The sequence below is a fragment of the Lycorma delicatula genome, chromosome 6 (assembly GCF_047948215.1).
Source record: "Lycorma delicatula isolate Av1 chromosome 6, ASM4794821v1, whole genome shotgun sequence".
NCBI classification, from domain to species: domain Eukaryota; kingdom Metazoa; phylum Arthropoda; class Insecta; order Hemiptera; family Fulgoridae; genus Lycorma; species Lycorma delicatula.
The window spans coordinates 103,294,612-103,316,966 of record NC_134460.1 but is presented as its reverse complement, the minus strand read 5'-3'; the positions used below and the strand labels follow the sequence as shown (position 1 = coordinate 103,316,966).

The window sequence follows — 22,355 nt, the reverse complement described above, 5'->3', positions numbered from 1 at the left end:
GCTGGGAATTTGGGTTTGACACTTCCAACAGGTTCTAAAATGTTATTATGAACTTCCATTAATCATTTTACTAAACTAAATGACACAAAATATAGATACATACATACCATAACACAGCCGCAGCCCAGCAAGTGTTGTTTCTTATAAATTAGTAGAAAAATAAAGCAAGAGATATATACATATATATATATATATATATATACCTATAACGAGGAACAGGATAACCCTGAGCAGGGCAAAGCATTGATACAGAAGAGTGTATTTCTGTTTTAAAAGCATTCAGATGATCTAAAGTAGAAACCTTAGGAGCAGACATTCCAACTGGTTCTGTAATGGAATAAGATAAACTTACCTTATGGAAATGTAGAATGGAAAGAAGATTCAATTACAATGTTAGATAATTTCTAAACTTAAAACTTTATCAGTTAAATAGCCCTATACTGACAACACAGACAATATTCATAAATATTGGTATTAAAAAATAGCCTTCATAAAAATATAACAATCAAGTCTGCAAAGTAAATAATGGACTACATCAATTCAGATTTATAGCATTTAGAAAATATTTTAAAAATAAAATTACCCATAAGAAAATGTCTGTTAATTAGCACAGCACAGTAACTGATCAAGCAAACCATTATATAAAAGAAAAAATAATAGTATTTATTTTTTTGCTAGAAAGTTTGTTTTTATGAAATATTCTTCCAAATAATTATTTACAATCCGCTTGAAAACAAATCACAAGTACCTTTACATAAATAATTTAACTGACACTTCAATATTTCACTAAAAATAATGCCCAGCAATTAACTGTAACTGCAAACATCATATTTAAAGAAAAACTCCATGCAATAAATTTTTAGTAATATAATAAATTATATTTTTGAAAATTCAAATAATTCAACATATTGTCTACTAAGCTTAATTCAATATTAATTAAAAACTTAACCACTAACACATACTATCAAATAAGTAAACTTAAAAAACTAACACCAATAATCAGCTTTTGCAGGATCCTGCATTATCAGTTGGCTCACAATTCTATAATTAGATAAATTGATTATTAAAACACTTAAAATTTATTCATAAACACTTAAAATTATCACCAATGGAACTTTCAGTAATTGTAGTGCTGTTGTTTTTCTATATTTTAAGTTATTTAATAACTGATATATTTATAGAATTGAATACCAACTGGTAATACAGGATCTTGCAAGTCAATTATTAGGGTTAGTTTTTTAAATTTGCTTATTTGTTACTGTGTTTTGGTGGTTAAGTTTTTATTTAATATGGAATAAGTTAAATATTAAATTAATATTTAATTACATTTATAATTAGGGGTGTTTATAATTAGTTTAATGAGAAGATAACCTATATTGAATGATATGTTGAGCTGAACCAAAAAAATGTTGAGCTTCTCAACATTCTATAAATGAAATCCAAGACTAAATTTATTTTTAATTTTAGTAATCTTTGAGTTCTTTAAAATTTTTAAAAATGTACAAATGGCCTGATTCAAATCTATCTCGCATGTTCTTTGTGCCTAGCCACATGTTACTTGTAGCAAATGCTTTTATAATAAGTCTGTTTTAAGGTGATGAATTAAAATTAAATAATAAAATATATCAAACTGTTCATTAAACAATTAATTGTATATGGTTTTAATTTATTTATTTATTTTTTTATTACAAATATACTAGTGTAAATTTGTACATCTTTCTTATTACATTAACGACAATTATTTTGTTTTAATTTATTACCTAAATCTACAATAATGGATTATTATAATCACACCTATACTATTCCATTATGGACAGAAGCTTGTTACTGAAATATATTGTTAAGATTCAAAGAAAAAGCTACTGAAACAGATTTAAATTAAGGTATTTATAAATTTTAGATCATATTACCCCCTATTTGTTGCATCAATCAGGTAACTATAGTCATATTTAAAAAAAAATCATATTAATAAACTTCAGTGAAAAAACTGTCATGCAATTTTCAAAGTGAAAAACAAACATATTTAAAATAATATACCCCCATGAAAGAACATATCCCTTAACAATAAGCATAATTTACATGATTATTACATGTAAAGACCAGAATAATTATTAAAAAAAAAAATTTAAAAACTTCCTATTTACTTTTACATTATTTTGTTGAATGATTTGTGGCAATTCTTTTAAACTAACAGAAGACTTTAAATTTTTGCTTTTTAAAGGAAATTAACAAAATTATTAGATTTCAGGGAATGATTTTATTATTCATATCATGGTGATAACATTGTATTGGTTTTAAACTTTTACAAATATTGAAGAGAAAGAACATCTTGTATCACGTATTATGGAATCAATGCAACTTCCATATTTATTTTGTCAGATAAGAAATTAAAAACAACTATTTTACAAAACTTTGTTATAACTTAATTAAAATTTTAATTAACAGGAAGTCTTTAAATTTTAAAAAGTATTGTGATCGCAAAAAATTTCAGATTTCAACGGAAATATCCATTTTGACCATCCCTGAATCCATTTTGACTAGTTTCAGCGTGATGTCTGAACATTGTATGCATGTATCTTGCATAACTCAAAAGCAATTAGCCATGTTGGAATTTAGGATTTAGGATCATTGTAACATCTAGTTGTCCACCTCCTTGTTTGATTGTAATCAACTGAACCAAAAGTGTCCAAAAAAAGTCCAAAAAAAGCCCAAAATCCCAAAAATCTGGATTTTAGACTTTTTCTTAACTGCAGTAATAAGCCCTCATTGAGAGCTTTTCAACAATATATCATAAGTGATACTTATTTTCATTGATTCCAGAGTTATAGCGAAATAAAATTTTGATTAATGAAATATTTGGATCTAAGGAAAGGCACATTGATTCGAATCCATCTTCATCTCCTTTTTTAACTTTTTTTTTTTTTTTAATTTAAATATATTGATTTATTAATAATATTTATTAACCCGTGATTGTAAAAAAAAATTTACAATAAATAATAATTCAATAAAATAAAGATTAGAAAATAATCAGAAGTTATTAGTCAAATAAGATTTTATGTACTTTTAAAAATGTGTATATGCAATTTAATAGGCATTAATGTAATAGATTTGGTGAAACATCTGATTAATTAATATTAATTGAAAACTACCATTTAGAATCGTGTTATTTTTACATTTTCTAGTTTGGTTTCTCTTTAATTTTATGTAAATTAAAGTTAAGTAAATAGTGACTGAAAAATAGACCCTCACAAAAACAACATACACACTGAGGTATATATGCCCTATCTAATAAATTGCAAAAAGTTCTTTACTCCTCTAATATTGTCCTACAATATTCTAATATTGTAGGACAATATTCTCCCTACGTCAAAGTTGATCGTCATTTCATTTATTTGTTTTTTGTGCCAATCATTTAATCGCTATTTGGTTTGACATAATTCTTCTGATCTTAATTTGTGTACACGTTCTCTAGTTTTCAAATTTTCTCTCTCTTTATATTCATCATCCTCTCTTAATCTTTTTATTCTTTCATTGATTTAACATTTTCTTCCTCTTTATATTTATAATCTTCTCTTAATTCTTTTATTCTTCTCTTGTTCTTAACATTTTCTTCCTCTTCATATTCATCTTCTTGTCGTTCTTTTGAGATATATTTCCTCATGTTATCTTTCTTTCCTGTATGTTACGTTTTCAACCCCTCTTGCCATCGGGTGCTGAAACCTAGTGGTGGCTAGGGTACTCACGGCAAACTATGGTCACCAGACCATCATGCCACTCTATGTCACAAGCTGCTCCCTTGAGCACTGTACGTAGCGTCTTCTAACTAGTCTACACTCATACCTGACCAAAGGTGGTCGCGTCTGGATGGACTCTCTCAATTCTTGTTCAGATGAACATTACATTACAGTTTTATTTAGTTTATGTTTGCTATCTTTAACATTCAGTTATAAGTTACAAGTGTTATGGTACAAAATTATTTTAAACCGCCAAGACGGCATACAATTAAACAATCTTTAGTAATCAACAAGGTGTTGTCTTCATTCATCACCTATAAACACATACAGTCCACCCTCACTCTAAAATCTACCACAACGCTGTCAACCAAGGACGTTCTGTTGACGTCACAACACTGTATGATTGTTTCTTTTTCATTTTTGATTATTCACCAAATAATTCAATAATAAAAATTGAATATTTTACACTGTAAGGTCGAAGTTAACATATGTAACCAGTATATAGGAGTTCATTAAACAAAATAGTTTAATTATTTTATTAACTTTTATTTATACAACACACTAGAAATCTGAAACTTTGTTAATCAGCAACTCATGAAGATACAAATAATACTGATCTAGTAATACGAATAATAAAGGGACTTTTACTCTATCCTAATATTTCATTTAAGATTGTTGAATTAATAATTGTATAAATATTTGATGTTAATAAAAACGAATACTTCAGCAATTATGTAACTGTCCACTTTATTAAAGAGTTAGAGGATCATATCTTACTTTCAAATAAAATAAATTTAAATGAAGTGCAGCAAAAAATGAGTATATGTAATTTAATAGACGTACAAGGAAGTCATGTGGTGTTCACATCACATTTTTTACTTCTTCATTATTGTATATACTCTAAAGCTTCGACAATGGTAATTTGAAAACATTAATAAATTGAAGTCTTCTTGTCAATAAGAAAAACTAATTACATCTATTACAGTTGCAATACTACATACTGTTACTATAATTTAATTATTTCTAAACAATACACAAAAAACTACCAAATTCTAATAAACTTGAAAAATTTTTCTTCCCAGCTTGTTTGTAGAATCGTAAATATAAAATAATAAACCAAATCCTAATAATACAACTGAATAAATTGCACTACTTTACATCATTTTGGGGAAACCGAAAAAATATACTATATAAAAATATAGTTTAAAAAATACTATATTTATTTATGCTCTATGCTTTTATAGTATAAAGGTATACTGTAAAAAATAAGTTCTTACTCATTTTTTTATATGAAAATATTATTTTTTAATTTACAATGGGAAAGTAATCACTTATGTTTGACACCAAAAGAAAATAATTTTTAAAGTGAAAATATATATACACTTTATTTTACAGAGTAATTATATAAAAATATTAAAAAATTTTAATTTAAGTTAAATGTTGATAACAAATAAATAAACTGATTAAAGAAATATGAGAGTTTACGAGAATGCTTGTAAAAATATTAAGTCTCACAGTTTAAACAAATAACTATTTAAAGACAGTCTGCTAAACTTTAGAATAGGATTATCACAAGCAGGTATGTTACCGCTTATGTAGCAACACAGAAACTAATTATAATTATTTTTTTTTAAAAACAAAATTCAGAATCAAATGCCAATCATATCATGACATCACTTTAATAGAAGATGGAGTTCAGTTAAAATAGTATAAAGAAAGTAAAAAATTATAATTAGTATAAAGTAAAGTAATAAATTTTGTAAATCATACAGAGAAATTGTATTAATTTTGCTTCATAAGCTGTCTAGGAAAGTGTAGAGAAAAATATATTTCCAATAAAATAGAATAATAGAGACCAGTGAATTTAGACTTTAAAAAGTAGGTTTTTATATCCTCATATCTGTAATATAATAATGTATATTTCTCTATATGCATTGACCCTTCTTCACAGGCAGATTAACGGTTTGTTTTCACAAATATTACCATACTATAAGAAATTAAATCCCCTATTAAAATGAAATATGAAGATATATAAAACTGTGAATAAATGAAATCATAACAACTTACCTAAATGCAGGCACAGGGAACCCCTGGGCAGGACAAAGCATGGTGAAACTTCCATCAAATTTCGCTATAAACATTTTTCCAGTTTCCACACTGGAAAATTTTGGGGCAGTGGCACCCACTGGCTCTAAATGCAAAGATTTTTTAAAACCACTCCTAAGTTATCGACTGTTCTCAAAAGTAACCCATGTTTTAATACTTAAATAACCCTCCTCATTTAATAATAACTAAATTCCTTTCTTATAAAATTAATATGTTACTGACAGCTTTATTTTATTACATTAAACACATAATTAAAAATTTAAAACCTCAGATTTATGTTAATTTAATCAAGAAATTTCTTGCCAATTACAATCATGAAGGAGAACACACCTGACTGTGGCCTACGAAATTGAATAATTCTACACATTTCTGCATTCTCATATGACTCTAATAAAAATAAAATGAAATAAATTATGAATGTAAATAAAATACATTTATAAAATGTTTCACATCAAAATCATATAGCCTACATCACTTACATGACAAAAATTCTAATTTTACATATTTTGTTAATTACTTTTGAAAACACCTATAATCAGTTTTTTAATGGACACTGAAGAAGACAGAAACTACACTTACCTTCCTAACTGTATACCATTGGACTGAAAGGGTAAATATATGCAGTACAAAATACAATTATTTTTTATCAGAAAATCTAAAAATTACAATTTAAAGATTATTTATATTCCATTACTAAACTGTTTAAAAATCATTTTACTCCAAAAAATGTTACAACACAATATAGTATAAAATAGTTACTATAAGGTATTAAATAGAATTATAATAGAGTATAAAATAAATTGATTCAATGACAATTTGGAAGAAAAATAAAAGTTAAATTTTGAATCCCGGCAGCAGGGGTACCCTATCCCAACATTCAGGCTTCTTCTAAAGCTAATTAAAGTAACTTAAATACTTGTCAGAGTGCTTTTATTAGACAAAAAATCTGTTGAAATAATTAATATGAATTATTTTATAAATACACAATGCAAAACATAAGCTATTATAAACTTAATTTACTGCAAATTGTTAAAAAAAATAAATATGTTTGGAAGTAATAACAATAATGTCCCATAATTTCTATAATACAGAATGATCCAGTAATGTCTATGTACAGTCCAGAGAGTTTCTCAAATTTACTTCAGGATAAAAGTTCTGTGCCACTTTTATCAGGAGAATGGAAGGAGTGAAATTCATTAGCTTCCTCACTGATTTGGATATATCCTTAATATATATATATAACATGTTCAACTCCGCCAAAAAACAGATGATATTCAACTCTGTAAGTAACATTTGTATTTTGTTTGCCACAGGGAAGACTGCAGTGAAGATCATTGCTCTTAAAGAAAGCAAATTTGACTGATACATCACATAATTCAGGTATGCGAAATATATTACAACCATAAGACTGGATCGGGTATGTAAAACAGCACATAAACACTTTGCTTATATTTAAACATTAAAATGTTTAAATTATCTAATGTAAATCTTACATAATTAATCATAGGTCAGTAAAACTGAAAACTCAAACAAGGAAGCCAGTAAATTTCAAATAAAAATTTTCTTATATTTAAAATTAAGTTTTCACAATAATTATAGCAAAAATAAGTTTTATTTTGCTTGACGATATCACCACTTAAGATTAAAGTTTGTGTGTGGGATATGAAAATGGAATTTTGTAGCATATGCCTGACTGGAATTTGCCGAGATACTACCATTCTGCCATGGAGATTGGCAGAGTTATCTTTTTACCAGATAACTTCTTTAATCCAGATACTTTTATATTGGGCATAGGAAACATAACATTATTTTAATCTACCAATTTTTATAACAAGAGCTCATATTTAATATGTATGCATGTACAACCACTCTAGTTCTTATTATATACTAACAGTAAATGGAAATAAGCACTATTTTACAGTGTATCAAATGCAGCTCAAAGCTGTCTGTTTTCAATAACATGATTAAAGGTAATAATACCAATTTAATATTTTATCAAATTTTATTAATAAAAACATCATACAAATTAATAATAAAGATGACTATTTCCATGAAAAAGTAGCTATTTTCAAATAACATAATTAATTAAAATTGTACAAATTAAAAAAAAAAAAACATATTTAAAAGCACTCTGACAAAATTAAACATGCTAAATATAACATTAATATGTTGATAATTTTCTTGAACATTTATTTACACCAAACTGTTAAACATTTTTATGTTTACAAGTATTTTTCAAGATTACTGTAATACAAAGGAAATGAGTGAATAAAACTTAAAATTCTGATTATTTATCCAACAATTAATAGAATGGACTTAAAATTAGCACAATATAGAGTAATATTTTTAGAATTTACATATTTATGAAGATAAAGAAAAAAAGGGTTAAAGAAAAGCAACAGAATATTAAGATTAAAAAATAAAATATAAAAATTATTTCAACTTTAATAGAATCTATTTTTACAATTGGTTATTACAGAAAAAATATGATAGAACTACTACTGTGTCAGACTATGTAGCACAAATTAATATAAAATATCATAAGGATACCCATTAATATTTCTATAAATACAATTTGAATTGGCAATTTACATTAAAAATCAATATGTTAATAAGTTTTCTAATCTTCAACACAATAAAAATTTACTTAATCAAATTAAGAAATAAATTCAATTGTTATAGATAGACTCTCTGATAAGTGAATTAAAATAGTAAAAAAAATAATAATAAACATCAATAAAAATAAATTCAATATCTTAAAAAATGTAGTAGTATAATTTGTAGCCTACATCAACAGTTGAATAAATCAGACATGTTCAATTTTGATTATTTTTATATTTTAATCTAATGTCAAGTCTTCCATGCTAATTTATTACTTATGACACTCATTTAGTATAACATATATTGCAAAAAAAGTCAAAGAAAGATTGTTTGGTGTAAATAATTGTCAATGTTATCATTAAAGAGTATTAATATAAATTTTACAATAAAATTGAAAATGTGGTATTTTTAAAGTAATATCAGTATTGATATTATAAAAAAAATTTGCCATCTGAAATATTAAACAAATAAGTATGAAATAATAAATACATTGATTTAAATCAAAACTAATCATTTTATTAAGTGGAAAACTAAGACCTAATATTTTCAGTTAATTTTAATTCAACCTAAGTTGTAAAACAAAGAAAAAATTATGAATGTTTCAAAACTGTAATAAATATATTAACAGCTTCTAAATAATAATACTCTTTAATGAAAATTTATTTTTTTAAATTCAATTTAGTCAGTATAATTACAATCATAAACTAATTTATGAATTTATATATGTCTTTATTTACTTATATTACTAATGCAACATTTTACACATAAATATAAAAAATTAAAATACTTAACTTTACAAAATGTTTAAAACAATAGGCAATTTGATGAACAATTTAATAATGAAGCACATTTAACTTAAAAAAAAAGTTAATATAAAAAGAGATAATGCAGTTAAGTTTGATTAAATAATCTCTCGTACTCATTAAAAATGATGGAATTGTAAAAATTAATGGTTTTACATTACAAACAAATAATTATGCTGACTTAATTGAAGTATAATATATGTTATATACTAATATTTAAATAAAATCTCTTTAAAAATTATTATCACAAGGCATCCAAAATTGTAAAATCATTTCTCAAAGAAAAATTTATTATCAAACCTTTTTTCACTCTTTATTACGAAGTACTACTACATTAAAACAGTATAAAAATTAATTATTAACTTTTAATCTACAATAATGTTTCACTGAATCAAAAAGACCAAAAAATGGATGGAGTGGTCAAATAAGTTATTCATTACATAACAGATAATGTCTGTTATTCAAATTCTAAAATTACATCTGCCAATCTCTTGTAAGTTATCTCTTAGCACAGTTATTATCCTGTTAAATGTTATATACAATCAAAATTTAAAGTAAAAATCTTGGAAGTAGGTGGTCGGATTTTGTAAAGTGTACATAAAAAAGTAATTTATTCAGTTATATGTCTCTTGGGTGGCTTTAAAAAAAATACAGATACTTTTTGAAAAGTCTTTGGACAAATTTAAAAAAGATCCACCACATGTCCATAGCAGTGAACTGACAATTGTAAAACTACAAAAACAATAAATACAATTTTAAAGCTAAATAATTATCAGGTGTTTTGTGAGTTGCTGAAAAATTTTGTAATGTTCTGTAACAGCTGTATTTAAAGAAAACAGAAATGTCTTAAATCAAATAGAAGTGTCTTAAAATACTATGCTCTACCCAAAATTGCAACAAAAACATGAGGTTTTAGTTTGAAATAATGAACTTAACCACCATATTGGAAAAGGGCAAAAATTTCAAAAATGCTAATACTGTAATTTTAATGTAGGGAAAAATCTAAGGAAGATTCCTCCCCATTTAAAATTTCCCATAAAACTTATACTTTCTGACATCCCAACAGAGGCTATCTTTCATTGATCACGGATTCAGGAAAAAATAAAAATAATTTGGAAACTGATTCTAGATCATGAAATAAGGAAAAAGCCTGTACAAATATGTGAGAAAACGCTTAGTTATTGTGTTACAGCTAGCAAAAAATTTCACCCAGATTTTAGTTCCCCCAGTGAAATGAGGTCACATTGAAATTGTTAGGCTTTATATAAGGAGAAAACTTGATGGTTTCTTATGTTTTGATCTGAAAAATCAAATAAGATAGTTCCCAGAACTGTATCTCCTGTAATTTTCATGATATCCTATGTAAAAAAGAAAATTTGGTGTTGAAAAATAAAATTCTTAAATTACAATAACTTTGTTAAATAGCTAGTAAATGAGTAAATTTGATATCTAAACTTTTAAATAATTTAATTCTGAGAAAGTTAATATAATAAAATCTATGAAAAACAAAAAAAGAAAACTTTTATTATTTAAAATAAAGCAAAACAAAAAACAAAAACTTAACAGAAAAAATGTGAATTTGTAAAAGTTAAAAACAGCTGTATTCCATATGATACATTTAAACCTTTGAAAAATTAAAATACATTTAATTTACTTTAAAAAAAAAAATTGTGATATAAACCACTTAATTGTTTTATACTACATTAATTTACAATAACTGTTCAAAAATTCTATCACTGACATCCATCCACTTTTCAACTCATTTCTATACATTTTCTGTCACCAACCTAATGATGTCTTCACATTCCAAGATGAGGGTAGCAATATATGTCTCTTTTTGCTTGTATACCTCGAATTTCATTCATTCCCATAAACAGTAATGTAAGGGAAAATGGTCCAATAATCTATAAGACCAATTTAATGACCCACGATGTCCAGTCCATTTGCCAGTAAATTTTTCATCGAACAATTGTGTTACTTAATTCGTGAAATGTGTTGGTCCTCCATCAAGTTGATACTACATATCAATTTATTTTGCCAAAGAGGCATTTTCAAGTATTATAAGAAATTCATTATTTAAAAATTCCAGATAATCTCTCCACATGACACATTTTTCTAATATGAAAGTACCTATTGACTGATTGTTAATCATACCACACCAAATGTAAACCAAAAATCGTCACTGGAAATTTGATTCAACTACAGCATGTGGATTTTCTTCGGAGCACTGATGTGAATTCTATGTGGTGTTTACGCCATTATGGATAAAAGTAGCTTTGTCTGAAAATAGTATGAATGGAATTAAGTGGTAATTATTGTTAATCCACTGACAAAACTACAGTCATCTGGTTTGATCACCAAGACCGAGATGTTGAACTTTGTGAACTTGATAAGGATCTAGTCTGTGAGCATGTTATGTCCTCCACACTGTACTTGAGGAATGTTAAGTTGTATAGAAATTCTTTGTGTCCTCATTGTAGGACTAAGCTGTACCAGCTGAAAAATATTTTCCCTTTCATCACACCATATACCAATTAACGCTGATGTTCAAATGAAACATAATCGCTGAAAAGTGAACCATTCTCACAGAGATTATTACAAATTCTACAAGATACTATATTTTTAATTTTTATAAATTCATAATATTTTTCTGTTAAGTTTTGTTCTGTTTTCTTTTTAATAAGAAAAGCTTTTCTTTTATTTTATAGACTTTTTTACATCAATTTTCTCAAAATTAAATTCAGGCATTTTTTACTCATTTAACAAACATATTGTACTTCAGATTCAAAAAAGAGTGTTTTTCATCACCAAATTTTTCTGTTTTACATCAGATATCATGCAAACTGCGAGATACAAATTTTGGGACCTGTTCTATTCGATTTTTCAGGTCAATAAACATAAGAAACCTCAAGTTTCCACAGTCCTTGGACCTTAAAAATTTCAGTATGACCTCATTTCACCAGGTGAATTGAAATATGGTCAAAATTTTTCACTTGCCATAACTCAATAATAGAGCATTTTTGGACATGTATTATGAGGTTGGTAAATAAATGAGACTGGTTCAGAAAAACTTTTTATTTACAATCAAATTATACATAGACTCTATCACCTTCAAAAGAGTTCCCTTGGGAAACCACACAACGCTTCAAATGGTTTTCCTGTTCTTCACAGTAGTGTTGGAACTCAGAAACCGGAATATCCTTCAGATGGTCGAATATTTTTTTTTTTAAGTTTTCTACTGTTCCAAAATGGTCTTTGAGGTCTTTAAAGTCGGGAACAGGAAAAAGTCGCAGGAACTCAAGTCAGATGAATAAGATGTTTGAGGAACTACAGGAATTTTTTTCTTTTCCAAAAGCTCATTAATTGAGAGTGCAGTGTGACAAGGTAAATTGTCATGATGCAGCAACCAGTTGTCTTTGATGGCTGGTCTCACACAGGCAAGACTTCCAGTCTTTCAAGAATACATATTCTTGAAACAGTTTTATAACATACTCACTTATAACATATTCTTATAATACTCATATTATTATAACATATTAATTTACAGTCTTTCCTGTAAGCAAAAACTCTTATGAACAATGCAATTACTATGGAAGAAACAAACTAGCATGGTTTTGATTTGATTCATGATGCTGCATCATGATAAGTGTTCCTGTGACAATTTCCTATTGTCCCGACTTTAAAAAAACACCTCAAAGAACACCATTTTGGAACATTAGAAAACATTTAAAAAAATGTAACCAACCATCTGAAGGATATTCCGGTTTCTGAATTCTAATACTGCTGTGAAGAGTGGGAAAACGGTTTGAAGCATTGCATGGCTTCCCAAGGGAACCGTTTCAAAGGTGATTATTTTCCTTTCCTCCTGAATCACTCTGTATATATACATAATTAAATATCACATTACTTTAACATTTAAATTAGAAAATTAAATTAATTACAATGGAAATACAGTATATCCTATACATCTATGACTAGTGCTTGGAGAGATATGATATATTCAAAAAAGAATGAAGAAGAGAAAAAACATAAAAGTTAATAACTTAAGATTTGACAAATCCATTTAAAATATTACATAGATAATTGTTCAACATTTGAAATAGAATAGAATAGATTAAGGATTCAATCAGCCAAGTAAGGCCTTTGAATCAGATTTCTAAAAATATGTTCTTTTTCATATTTATGTTAAAAAAAAACATGCCAGAAAAAGTATACAACAAATGTTTTAGAGGCAAACAACAAACATAAAGCTTGACAGGATAAATTTTTATGTATATTTTATAAAACCTGGCAATCTTTTTCAGGGATATTTATCTTCAAAGTTGACTACACAGAATATTTAACCATAAAAAATTATCTAATTAAAACAAGAATACTAACTGACATACAACCATCAAACAGATTTACAATTAAATGTTAAAAATAATAAATTTTTTCCAACAATTTTGATGGTTTCATTTTCCTTCATCAACTTTATTACAACAGTTTTTGATTAAACTTACTAATAAATTTTATTTACATCTATAAATTTAATGTACATAAAAATACAAAGATGTATGCTGAAAACGTGATCTTCATTTTATTGGTGAATGCTTTTTGAACTATACACCTCTTCAACAAACATTATAGATTAAAACTGTATCAAACAGAAAATAATATTGAAATAACTTACTGATTTTGACATAAAAGTTTGATAACGTAAAACTTATAAAAATAAAAACCATATAAATCTGAAGTTACAAATGTTTTATAGAATGTAAGTGAATTGTAACAACAGGTTTTCACAATTCAATCAGAAAATATTGTTATTGGGTTAGGAAAAGAAATAAAGAATGGAAATACAATAATAACCAATGGCTGTAGAAATGATGATCATTTTCCTTTTACCCACAAACAGTAAATTGACTTTGACTTCATAACATATATATGAAGTAATAAAAGTCAGTAAATCATAAAGCTACATTAGTAATAGATTGATATACATTATCACACTATTAAAAAAAAAAACATATATATAAATAAATACAAATAAATAAAATTTATAGAAAAAGGGAGTAAATATTTTTGTTCTTTTTTCAACATAATACATCACACTCACTGATACATTAAGAAACTGAATCATATATTAATTGAATTTGAATCTGATCTTAAGCAAATGAAAATTGCACAGGTATTTTTAAGGTATGGAGTAAACACTCTTTACTACTTATGAATACTCTTTTTATATATTTCGAATTTTTCCATAACAAATGAAAGTGTTCTTTAAATATACTAACTTATGATAATATTTGGATTTAACAATTTTTGGATGGCCAGTGATAATATTTAATTTGAACGAAAAAAATAAATCAGTTAATAAAAACTCACCAGTGATGACTAGACGTCCTTTAGTTGCACTCAGTCTTGTTTCTCCTGTTAATCTATGTTTTGTTCTACACTGATATGATTTATAACCATCTTCTGGACCAACATCCCTAATATGTAATTCACCAGACGGTAATACTAAATACTTTCCATCTGTAATATAGCAATAAAGAATTAGTCAGTTTATTTAGCAAATAAACTGAACTAAAAACTAGAACTTATAAAAAAAAATTAAAATTAAATGCTGCATTTTTATTGGTACTACTAAATTCCTTCAACAAAATATTCTAACCTTATGGTAGGGTGTGGGATATTAGAAACTTAATTTCAAGTAATGGTATGAAGTTTTGATGTGAAAACATCACAATTTGAATTTACTACATCTACAAAATAATAATAATAATAATAATTCAGCCATCCTACAACAATCAATTTGTAAAACATTTCATTTGTTAAAACAAAATTTTAAATAACTACAAAAAAGGCTATTATTTCAACAATTATTCATCAACATCAGATCTTCTTTAGATCTCATCCTGTCCATGTCTAAATGATGCTGTAATTGTATCCTAATGGCTTAAGTGTCCCAGTAAATTAATTTCCAAATCCATATAAACGTAGATTTGAAACAGAGTTCTGCTGAACCACAGAACACCTGGCCGCCAATGGCATTATCCACCATTCACCAAATACTTTCAAAACAAAATATGTAATCTGTAATAGATAACTAATTAATAAATAATTTAAAATAATAATATTCTAATTTCTGGATCAGAATTCAAAAAAGATATTATAAATTAGTAGCAGATAAAATAATAATAGTGTTCAGTTTCAACATCACACGCAATGTCTAATAAGTTTTATGATGTCAAATCAAGTACTATGTACACACATATATATATATATATATATATATATATACTGCAGAAGATGTTTTTGTGATGCTGTAACAACAGAGTGTTAGTTAAGGACAAGGGATGAAACATTTTGAGTTGAAGTTATGCAGAGTGAATATAACAGTGAAGCATTAATATTCTAGGAATTGAATAGTTAATAGAATTCCTGCAATACTAGTCATTTCCTTGTCACAATAAACACCATCACATCTTGTAAATTCACCCTTTACACAATAATCCATTGTTATATTATGTTAAAAAATTTCATTAGTTATGATTGGAAATCATAATAAATGAAAAACTGTAAAATAGAAATTTTATAATTTTTAATCAGAAGTTTTCATACAAAAAAAAAATTGTATTAATCAAACTAAGTTTATAATTGAAAGGATTATAAATTTTATTTTTAAGAACTCCATACCAGTCTACAATTAAAGAATTTTGTAATAACTTGAAAAATTAAATTAATAAGAACTAGATAAAAATATTTTTTTTAAGATATGCAGCATTGTAAATAATAGTAAAACATTATTTAATGCATAAGTATTTAAAATAAAAATTAATGAATTAACAAACACTTTTCTTTTTTACATACAAACAAAACACTTACTATGAAGATATCACTAATAAATATCAGAATAATACCTCCAAATTTTTATCTTTCATTACTTCAAGAGAGAAAATAAATTTTTACTGCAATAATATTGATGTCACTTGTGGCTGCTGTAACCAGAAAACATTGTATACCATATAAAATAATACTAAAATAAATTTGTCTAGAATTTCACCATCTAGTGCTAACTGCACCACAACTGCCATACATTCAAGGAGCCTTTGTTCTTAGCAATTAAGAAATTCTGCATATAATAAAGCAATCTTTTACCTTTTACTAGGTACAGAAACAGACTGCCCCTAATTTTAGTTTAAAATAATAAGATTTAAAAGTATCAGAATAACTGTAAAACATAGTAATATCTTGGATTTTACATTTCCACTATAAATGATTTTCTGCATATTCAAATAACGGTGTGGAGGAATCACACTTTGCAGATATAAAACCATTTTAATTTTAATTTCAATGAAAATCAACTCCCCAATAAAATACTTAAAATAATCATAGCATAGTGTGCAATTTTTGTAATTAATATATTTATGACTGCCTTAAAAAAAAATTAATTAAATGTGAATTTTCAAAACTGTCATTAAACTGACATTTCTATGATAAATTATAAATATATATTAAATAATAAAAGTATGTAATGCTTAACAGGGGAATAAAACATTAAAATAAAAGATTTTTTTTTAATGTTTGAAAACTATTAATATATTTTTACACAAAAAAATGGTCTAGTTTTTTAACTGTCAAGGTCAAAATTTTATTCAAATAACAAAATGTAGCTGTTATAACTCAAAAATACTATTTAAAAATATAATTTAAAGAAGATAATTATGCTATTATAAAAAACTTATCTTTCTCAATGTAGAATGAAATTATAATCTTAATAATATAGGAGGAAGTGCATATAAAAAAATTAAACTCATATTAAAAGATTAATAATTTCTGACAAACAAAAAAATGTTATATTCAATTAGACAATTTATTTACTGTAGAATTTAATAAAAAAAGGATTATGAAAGAAAAGTGTTTATCAATTTGTACAATGTAATTACTTACAGAATTTTTTTTAACTGATAAGTAATAAATCTAATAAATGGCAATAAACTGCAAGTGAATAGTGTTATAAACTGGTGTCAAGATAAACGTGCATTAAAATACATTTAAACCAATAATAGTTATGCAGTGTTACTGCAATAATAGCAATGCAGTTTAATTTAACAATTAATTTGACACATTACTTAAAATGGAAATATTATATAAATAAGAGAATATCTATCCACTATTCTTATGGATAAAACTAGTACACTTCAGTATGATAGTTGTAAGTTATATAAAACAACATCAGTATTAAATAGATTGACTTTTTTAAACTTTCTGTAAGTAACATTACTTTAAACTGAAATACTCTAAATATAGTACAAACTATATATATATAATAATATACTATCTATAAACTAATTTAAGTAAATAATTTAATAACTCATTCACTCACTCATACAAACAAAAAAAATAATAAATAATAAAAAATAAATTGGGTTTTTGGTATATGAATGGGAATAAAAAAAAAATATAAAAAAAAATGTTAAGAAGTAAGGGAAAAATTAGGGATACAAAAGGAAGTAATATGGATCTGGCCCATCAATTTTGAAATAAATACCTAAAGAATAGAAATAAACTATCAATAAAGATATCTAAACACCTGTAATCAGAAAAAAAACATAAGCAGTTAGATTTTAAAATATTAGGAATACCATAATTATTGTTGTCTCTGGGATAAATTTCTTCAGAACCATCTTGTAACCATGATGATACGACTACATAGTCTGCTACAAAACTTGGTATATGACACTTAATTATAGCCGTATTACCACGTAAAACGTGTTCATCCATCACATTCACCTCATACTGTTGCGTAACAACTGAAAAATGAAATATTTAATAGCATCAATTTATAAAAAATTATGCTTTTAAAGGTTCAATAGTTACACAAATAGAACTAATAGATGCTGCAATAGTTGTTTCAGTCAACTCTCTGCTATATCAGTTAGAAACTGGATTTCAGGAAGATCTTTTCTATAAAACATAAATAGCAAGTTTAAAAATTATGATAAATATTATGAAAATATTAATACTTTCTTAAATAAAAACAGAAAAATAATTATTAAGTAAAAAACAAAAATAATCATAACATGAAAAAAATTAACACTAAAAAATTGAAATTTTAATTCCTGTGAAAAAAAATACAATATATAATTAATAAGTGATAAAAATTACAATAATAAATGAATTATCCCGACAAAATCATGAAACTGATTTGATAAAATTACACTTTATAAACATATGCAATTTATCACCAAGCTCAGGAATGAATACATACTGTAACTGCTTCTTCAAATACATCAAGCTAATAATAAGTTTATTCTGGATAAATTCAACTATAATCATTTAAAGTAATGGTATAAGGAACATATGGAGAGAATGGATACAAATAGATATATATATATATATATATATATATATATATATATATATATATATATATATATATATATATATAGATAGACCAGTAAGTTCATAAGAAGAATATCTGACATACAGGAAAAACGTTTAGAATAAAAAAAATTGTATTTTGAAATTAAATAAATAATAGGGAAAATGAGAATGCAGTTAATGAGAACTGAAATTCACTTTGAAATCTGAAAAAAAATCATATTTTCTTTTTACTAATAATATCAACAATTGGAAAAAGTAAATTATAAATTAAAGTCTTCTAGATTTAAATCAATACTGTTCCTAAATTAACTTCATTGAACAAACTTATTTTTAATTGAAAATATGACAAACATTTAACAAAAAGATGGTTGCTACATAGGTTTAAAATACAAATTCAAATAGATGCCATAAAAACCAACTTGTAAATAATTGAAGTGTGAGGTAAAACATTCTTAACATCTTTGGAAAGAAGGTATACCTTTGGCAATATGATCCAAATAATTTAAAAAATAATAATAATACTAATACTAAACAGAAATAAAACCAAAACATACAAACAATGGTAAGTAATATTAATAATAACAAATTTAGAACACATAAAGATATTAAAAATGAATTACTGTTAAGTAGCAATAGTTTTATATATATATATATATATATATATATATATATATATATATATTATGTACACAGTCATTTTCACTGTAATTAAAACAAATTATTATTACATTGACTGAACCATTATATTTAAATAAACTGTAGCTTCACAGAACATTTAATAATATACCAAGCACTATAGAAAATTATACTTTGGAGTTTAATTAAATGATTTTTACAATACAAACAATTTATACAGTAGAATTCACCTTAGAATTCAAACCAATATATGAGCATATTTATTAATTACAAAATTCATTTTTTTTTTTTTTTTATCCAGAACTTCAAAGATATTATCTTATTGTCTTATGACAGGTGTAAACAGAAAAGAAAAACACTAATACTGTACAATGTGAAAATTACCCATGGTTTAATTTTTTATGCACCCTAAAAATATATATCATAATTAAAAAACAACCACAAAGAAACACCTAAATCTCTTAATTCTTGGCCCAGTATTTTTATCATTGAATAATTTATTTGTATTATAAAAAAAATTAAGAATTCATATTATATTATTTTAGTTACATAAAGAAAGGAAGTATTTTATTAACAAAATAAACACTTTCCTTTGTAATAAAATATTTTTCTGTGTTTGTAATAAAACCAACTTCAACTGAATCAGGGAAGGTAAAATAAATAAACCATGCATAACAACACTGCTGATTAGGCAACTTACTGATGCAGTAAATCTTCTACGTTTTCCTCAGATAGGAAACAAATTATATTTTAAATCATTCTGATATAAGAGATGAGTTTAAATGTATTTTAAAGACTGCCTTAAGATTTATGAAATGATGGGTGTAAAAATTCCACACCCTTGTTAGAAGTTGTAGTGAAGATCAGGTGATCTAAATCTAATTGTATATACTCACTAATGACTAATCTTTTAACTAATGTTTCAATACATCGAGCCAGTATAACAGTACTTTCATCACGTCTCATGCAAAAAACTTTGTGCGTTTTTTTTTGGTTCTTCATATACATTATTTGCTTTGGACTAAATTCTGTAATTTCTCCCATTAATTAGAGCCCATTTCTCAAAAAAAAAAAAAATTCAATGTAAAAGTAAGGAACAAAAATATATTATTCTAGATAAGATAACAGTGTTTAAATTATCTGCATTCTACCCTAAAATCAACAAAAAATATAAATAGAAATAGAAGTAGCATGAGAAAAGCCAGATCACAATAGGAATTTAGAAATTAATAACAATATGAGTGGATAATAGGAATATGGTCAAAATGGAAAATTTAAAGGAATGATATCACACTTTTTTCATACTTTAAAGATTACCATAATCATTTGAAGAAAGAAATTTATTTCCTTGAGTATCTTCCCAAGATACAATATCCAAATGATCTGACACAAAAGAGGGAACATTGCATTTAAAAACAGCAGCATTTCCTTTGATAACGAATATATCATATACTTGTGCTTCATAATATTGATTGACAACTGAAACAGATAATTATGATGCATAATCAACAACGAGAAGTAGCAATTCTTGGACAGAATTCATCCTTCACCTGTTAAGAGAAATGTAATTTGTGAAAAATAACTAATAAAATTATGGGAAAAAAAAGAATTACCAGAATCAAAATCCTTACATGCTTAAATACTTATAACTATGAACTGATGCAATAGTTCTTTATGTTACCTTAACAAAATGGGTTGGCTGAGAACCATTTATTCACCTATATTCTACAGGAGAATACTCACTCTCTCTCTCTCTCTCTCTCTGTGTGTGTGTGTGTGTGTGTGTGTGTTGATCTAGTCATGGAGTACCTAGAATAGAGAAAGGATGCTTACTCAACACCCAACCTCTTTTCTTATTTTTGATCCCTTCTCTTCCACTTTGGATTCTGTAGGTGTTGTAAACTCCTATAACTTCAGATTTTTACTTTTTTTATAAACAATTCTTGAGCATTTACGCTTTTCACTTTTAAATAATAATTGTTCAAATTATTCTTTTACTTAACTATCTACCTATAAGATAGATTCAAATAATTCATTATTTCAAGATATCTATCATTATATATATATATATATATATATATATATATATATATATATATATATATATATATTATATATACACTTGTACAGTTTATTTATTATTAAAAACGTATCAAAGGATTTTTTTTTTAATTTTTGAGAAAGAAATAAGGATCCTTAGTACTTGCCAAAAAAATATTTCAATCTGGTTTTATTAATCCACATTATAAATATTGTACTTTTAATTTCCCAGCTATAATTTTAATAATACTGCAGCATCATACATAGCTATAAGAGAAAGTTATCTGCCAAAATTTTGGGTATCAGGGTTTTTGCAGATATGATGTTTCAAGACACCCTTAGTCGAAAAAACACAAAACAGTTATAAAAATGTCTGGAAAGTGTATATAGGCCAACACATGTATGTATTTGTTTGACCTGTATTTTGATTATATCTCTGGCCTGCCTCAAGATAAATTCTCTAAATGGGGCATTAATTTCACTGTCACTGCCACTGTTCGGGTCATTTCCACTTCCTTCACTAACTGAATTAAATACAATTAATAATTTTCTATTTTTCTAGGTGAAAACAGGCACAAATTTGACAGACTGCATAATCTGTGCAATAATTTAACAATCTCAGCTGTTTATTAACTGATATGAACAAATGAGGTGTTATTTAGTTTACAACAAAAGGATTAACATTTTAGTTAATAAAACATGAACTAAGAACGTAATTCAATATTTACAGAGATATTAATGATTAAAAAATTTTAATAGCCACTATTTTGGAATTTTCAAAGGTAAAATTTTACAAGTTTATTTAAACATGATGGGTATATTTCACTAAATTTCATCAAAATATCTCAAGCCATTCTTAAGACAATAATTTTTACTGAAAAAAAAAATACAAAATGGTGGAGAGAGGGAAAATGAAGCAAGTTAGGCATGAACTGTTTTTTTAAATTTATTTTGATGTTCATAAATAATCCCATAAGTCTGGCCAAGACCTCTCTCTCACTCTCTCTCTCTCTCCCCCCTCTCACTATCTCCCCCATCTCTCTCACTCTCTCTCTCTCTGTGT

General features: G+C 25.7%; 1 protein-coding gene across 16 annotated transcripts in view; it reads right to left on the bottom strand.

Moving 5' to 3' along the window:
• Window positions 1–22,355, bottom strand: part of Dscam1 (Down syndrome cell adhesion molecule 1) — a 607,521-nt gene that overhangs the window by 264,115 nt on the left and 321,051 nt on the right. For 13 of the 16 annotated variants that reach the window (XR_012756684.1, XM_075368244.1, XM_075368245.1 and 10 more), the window contains one exon: window positions 14,612–14,761. Coding sequence is in view for 14 of the 16 variants with exons in the window: in XM_075368244.1 (XP_075224359.1) it covers window positions 14,612–14,761 (150 nt within the window). In the remaining 2 variants the exon portion in view is untranslated. Of the gene's footprint in view, window positions 1–14,611; window positions 14,762–17,874; window positions 18,043–20,569; window positions 20,732–22,355 lie in introns of those variants that run through there. The other 3 variants (XM_075368243.1, XM_075368241.1, XM_075368249.1) reach the window with 3 other exon arrangements.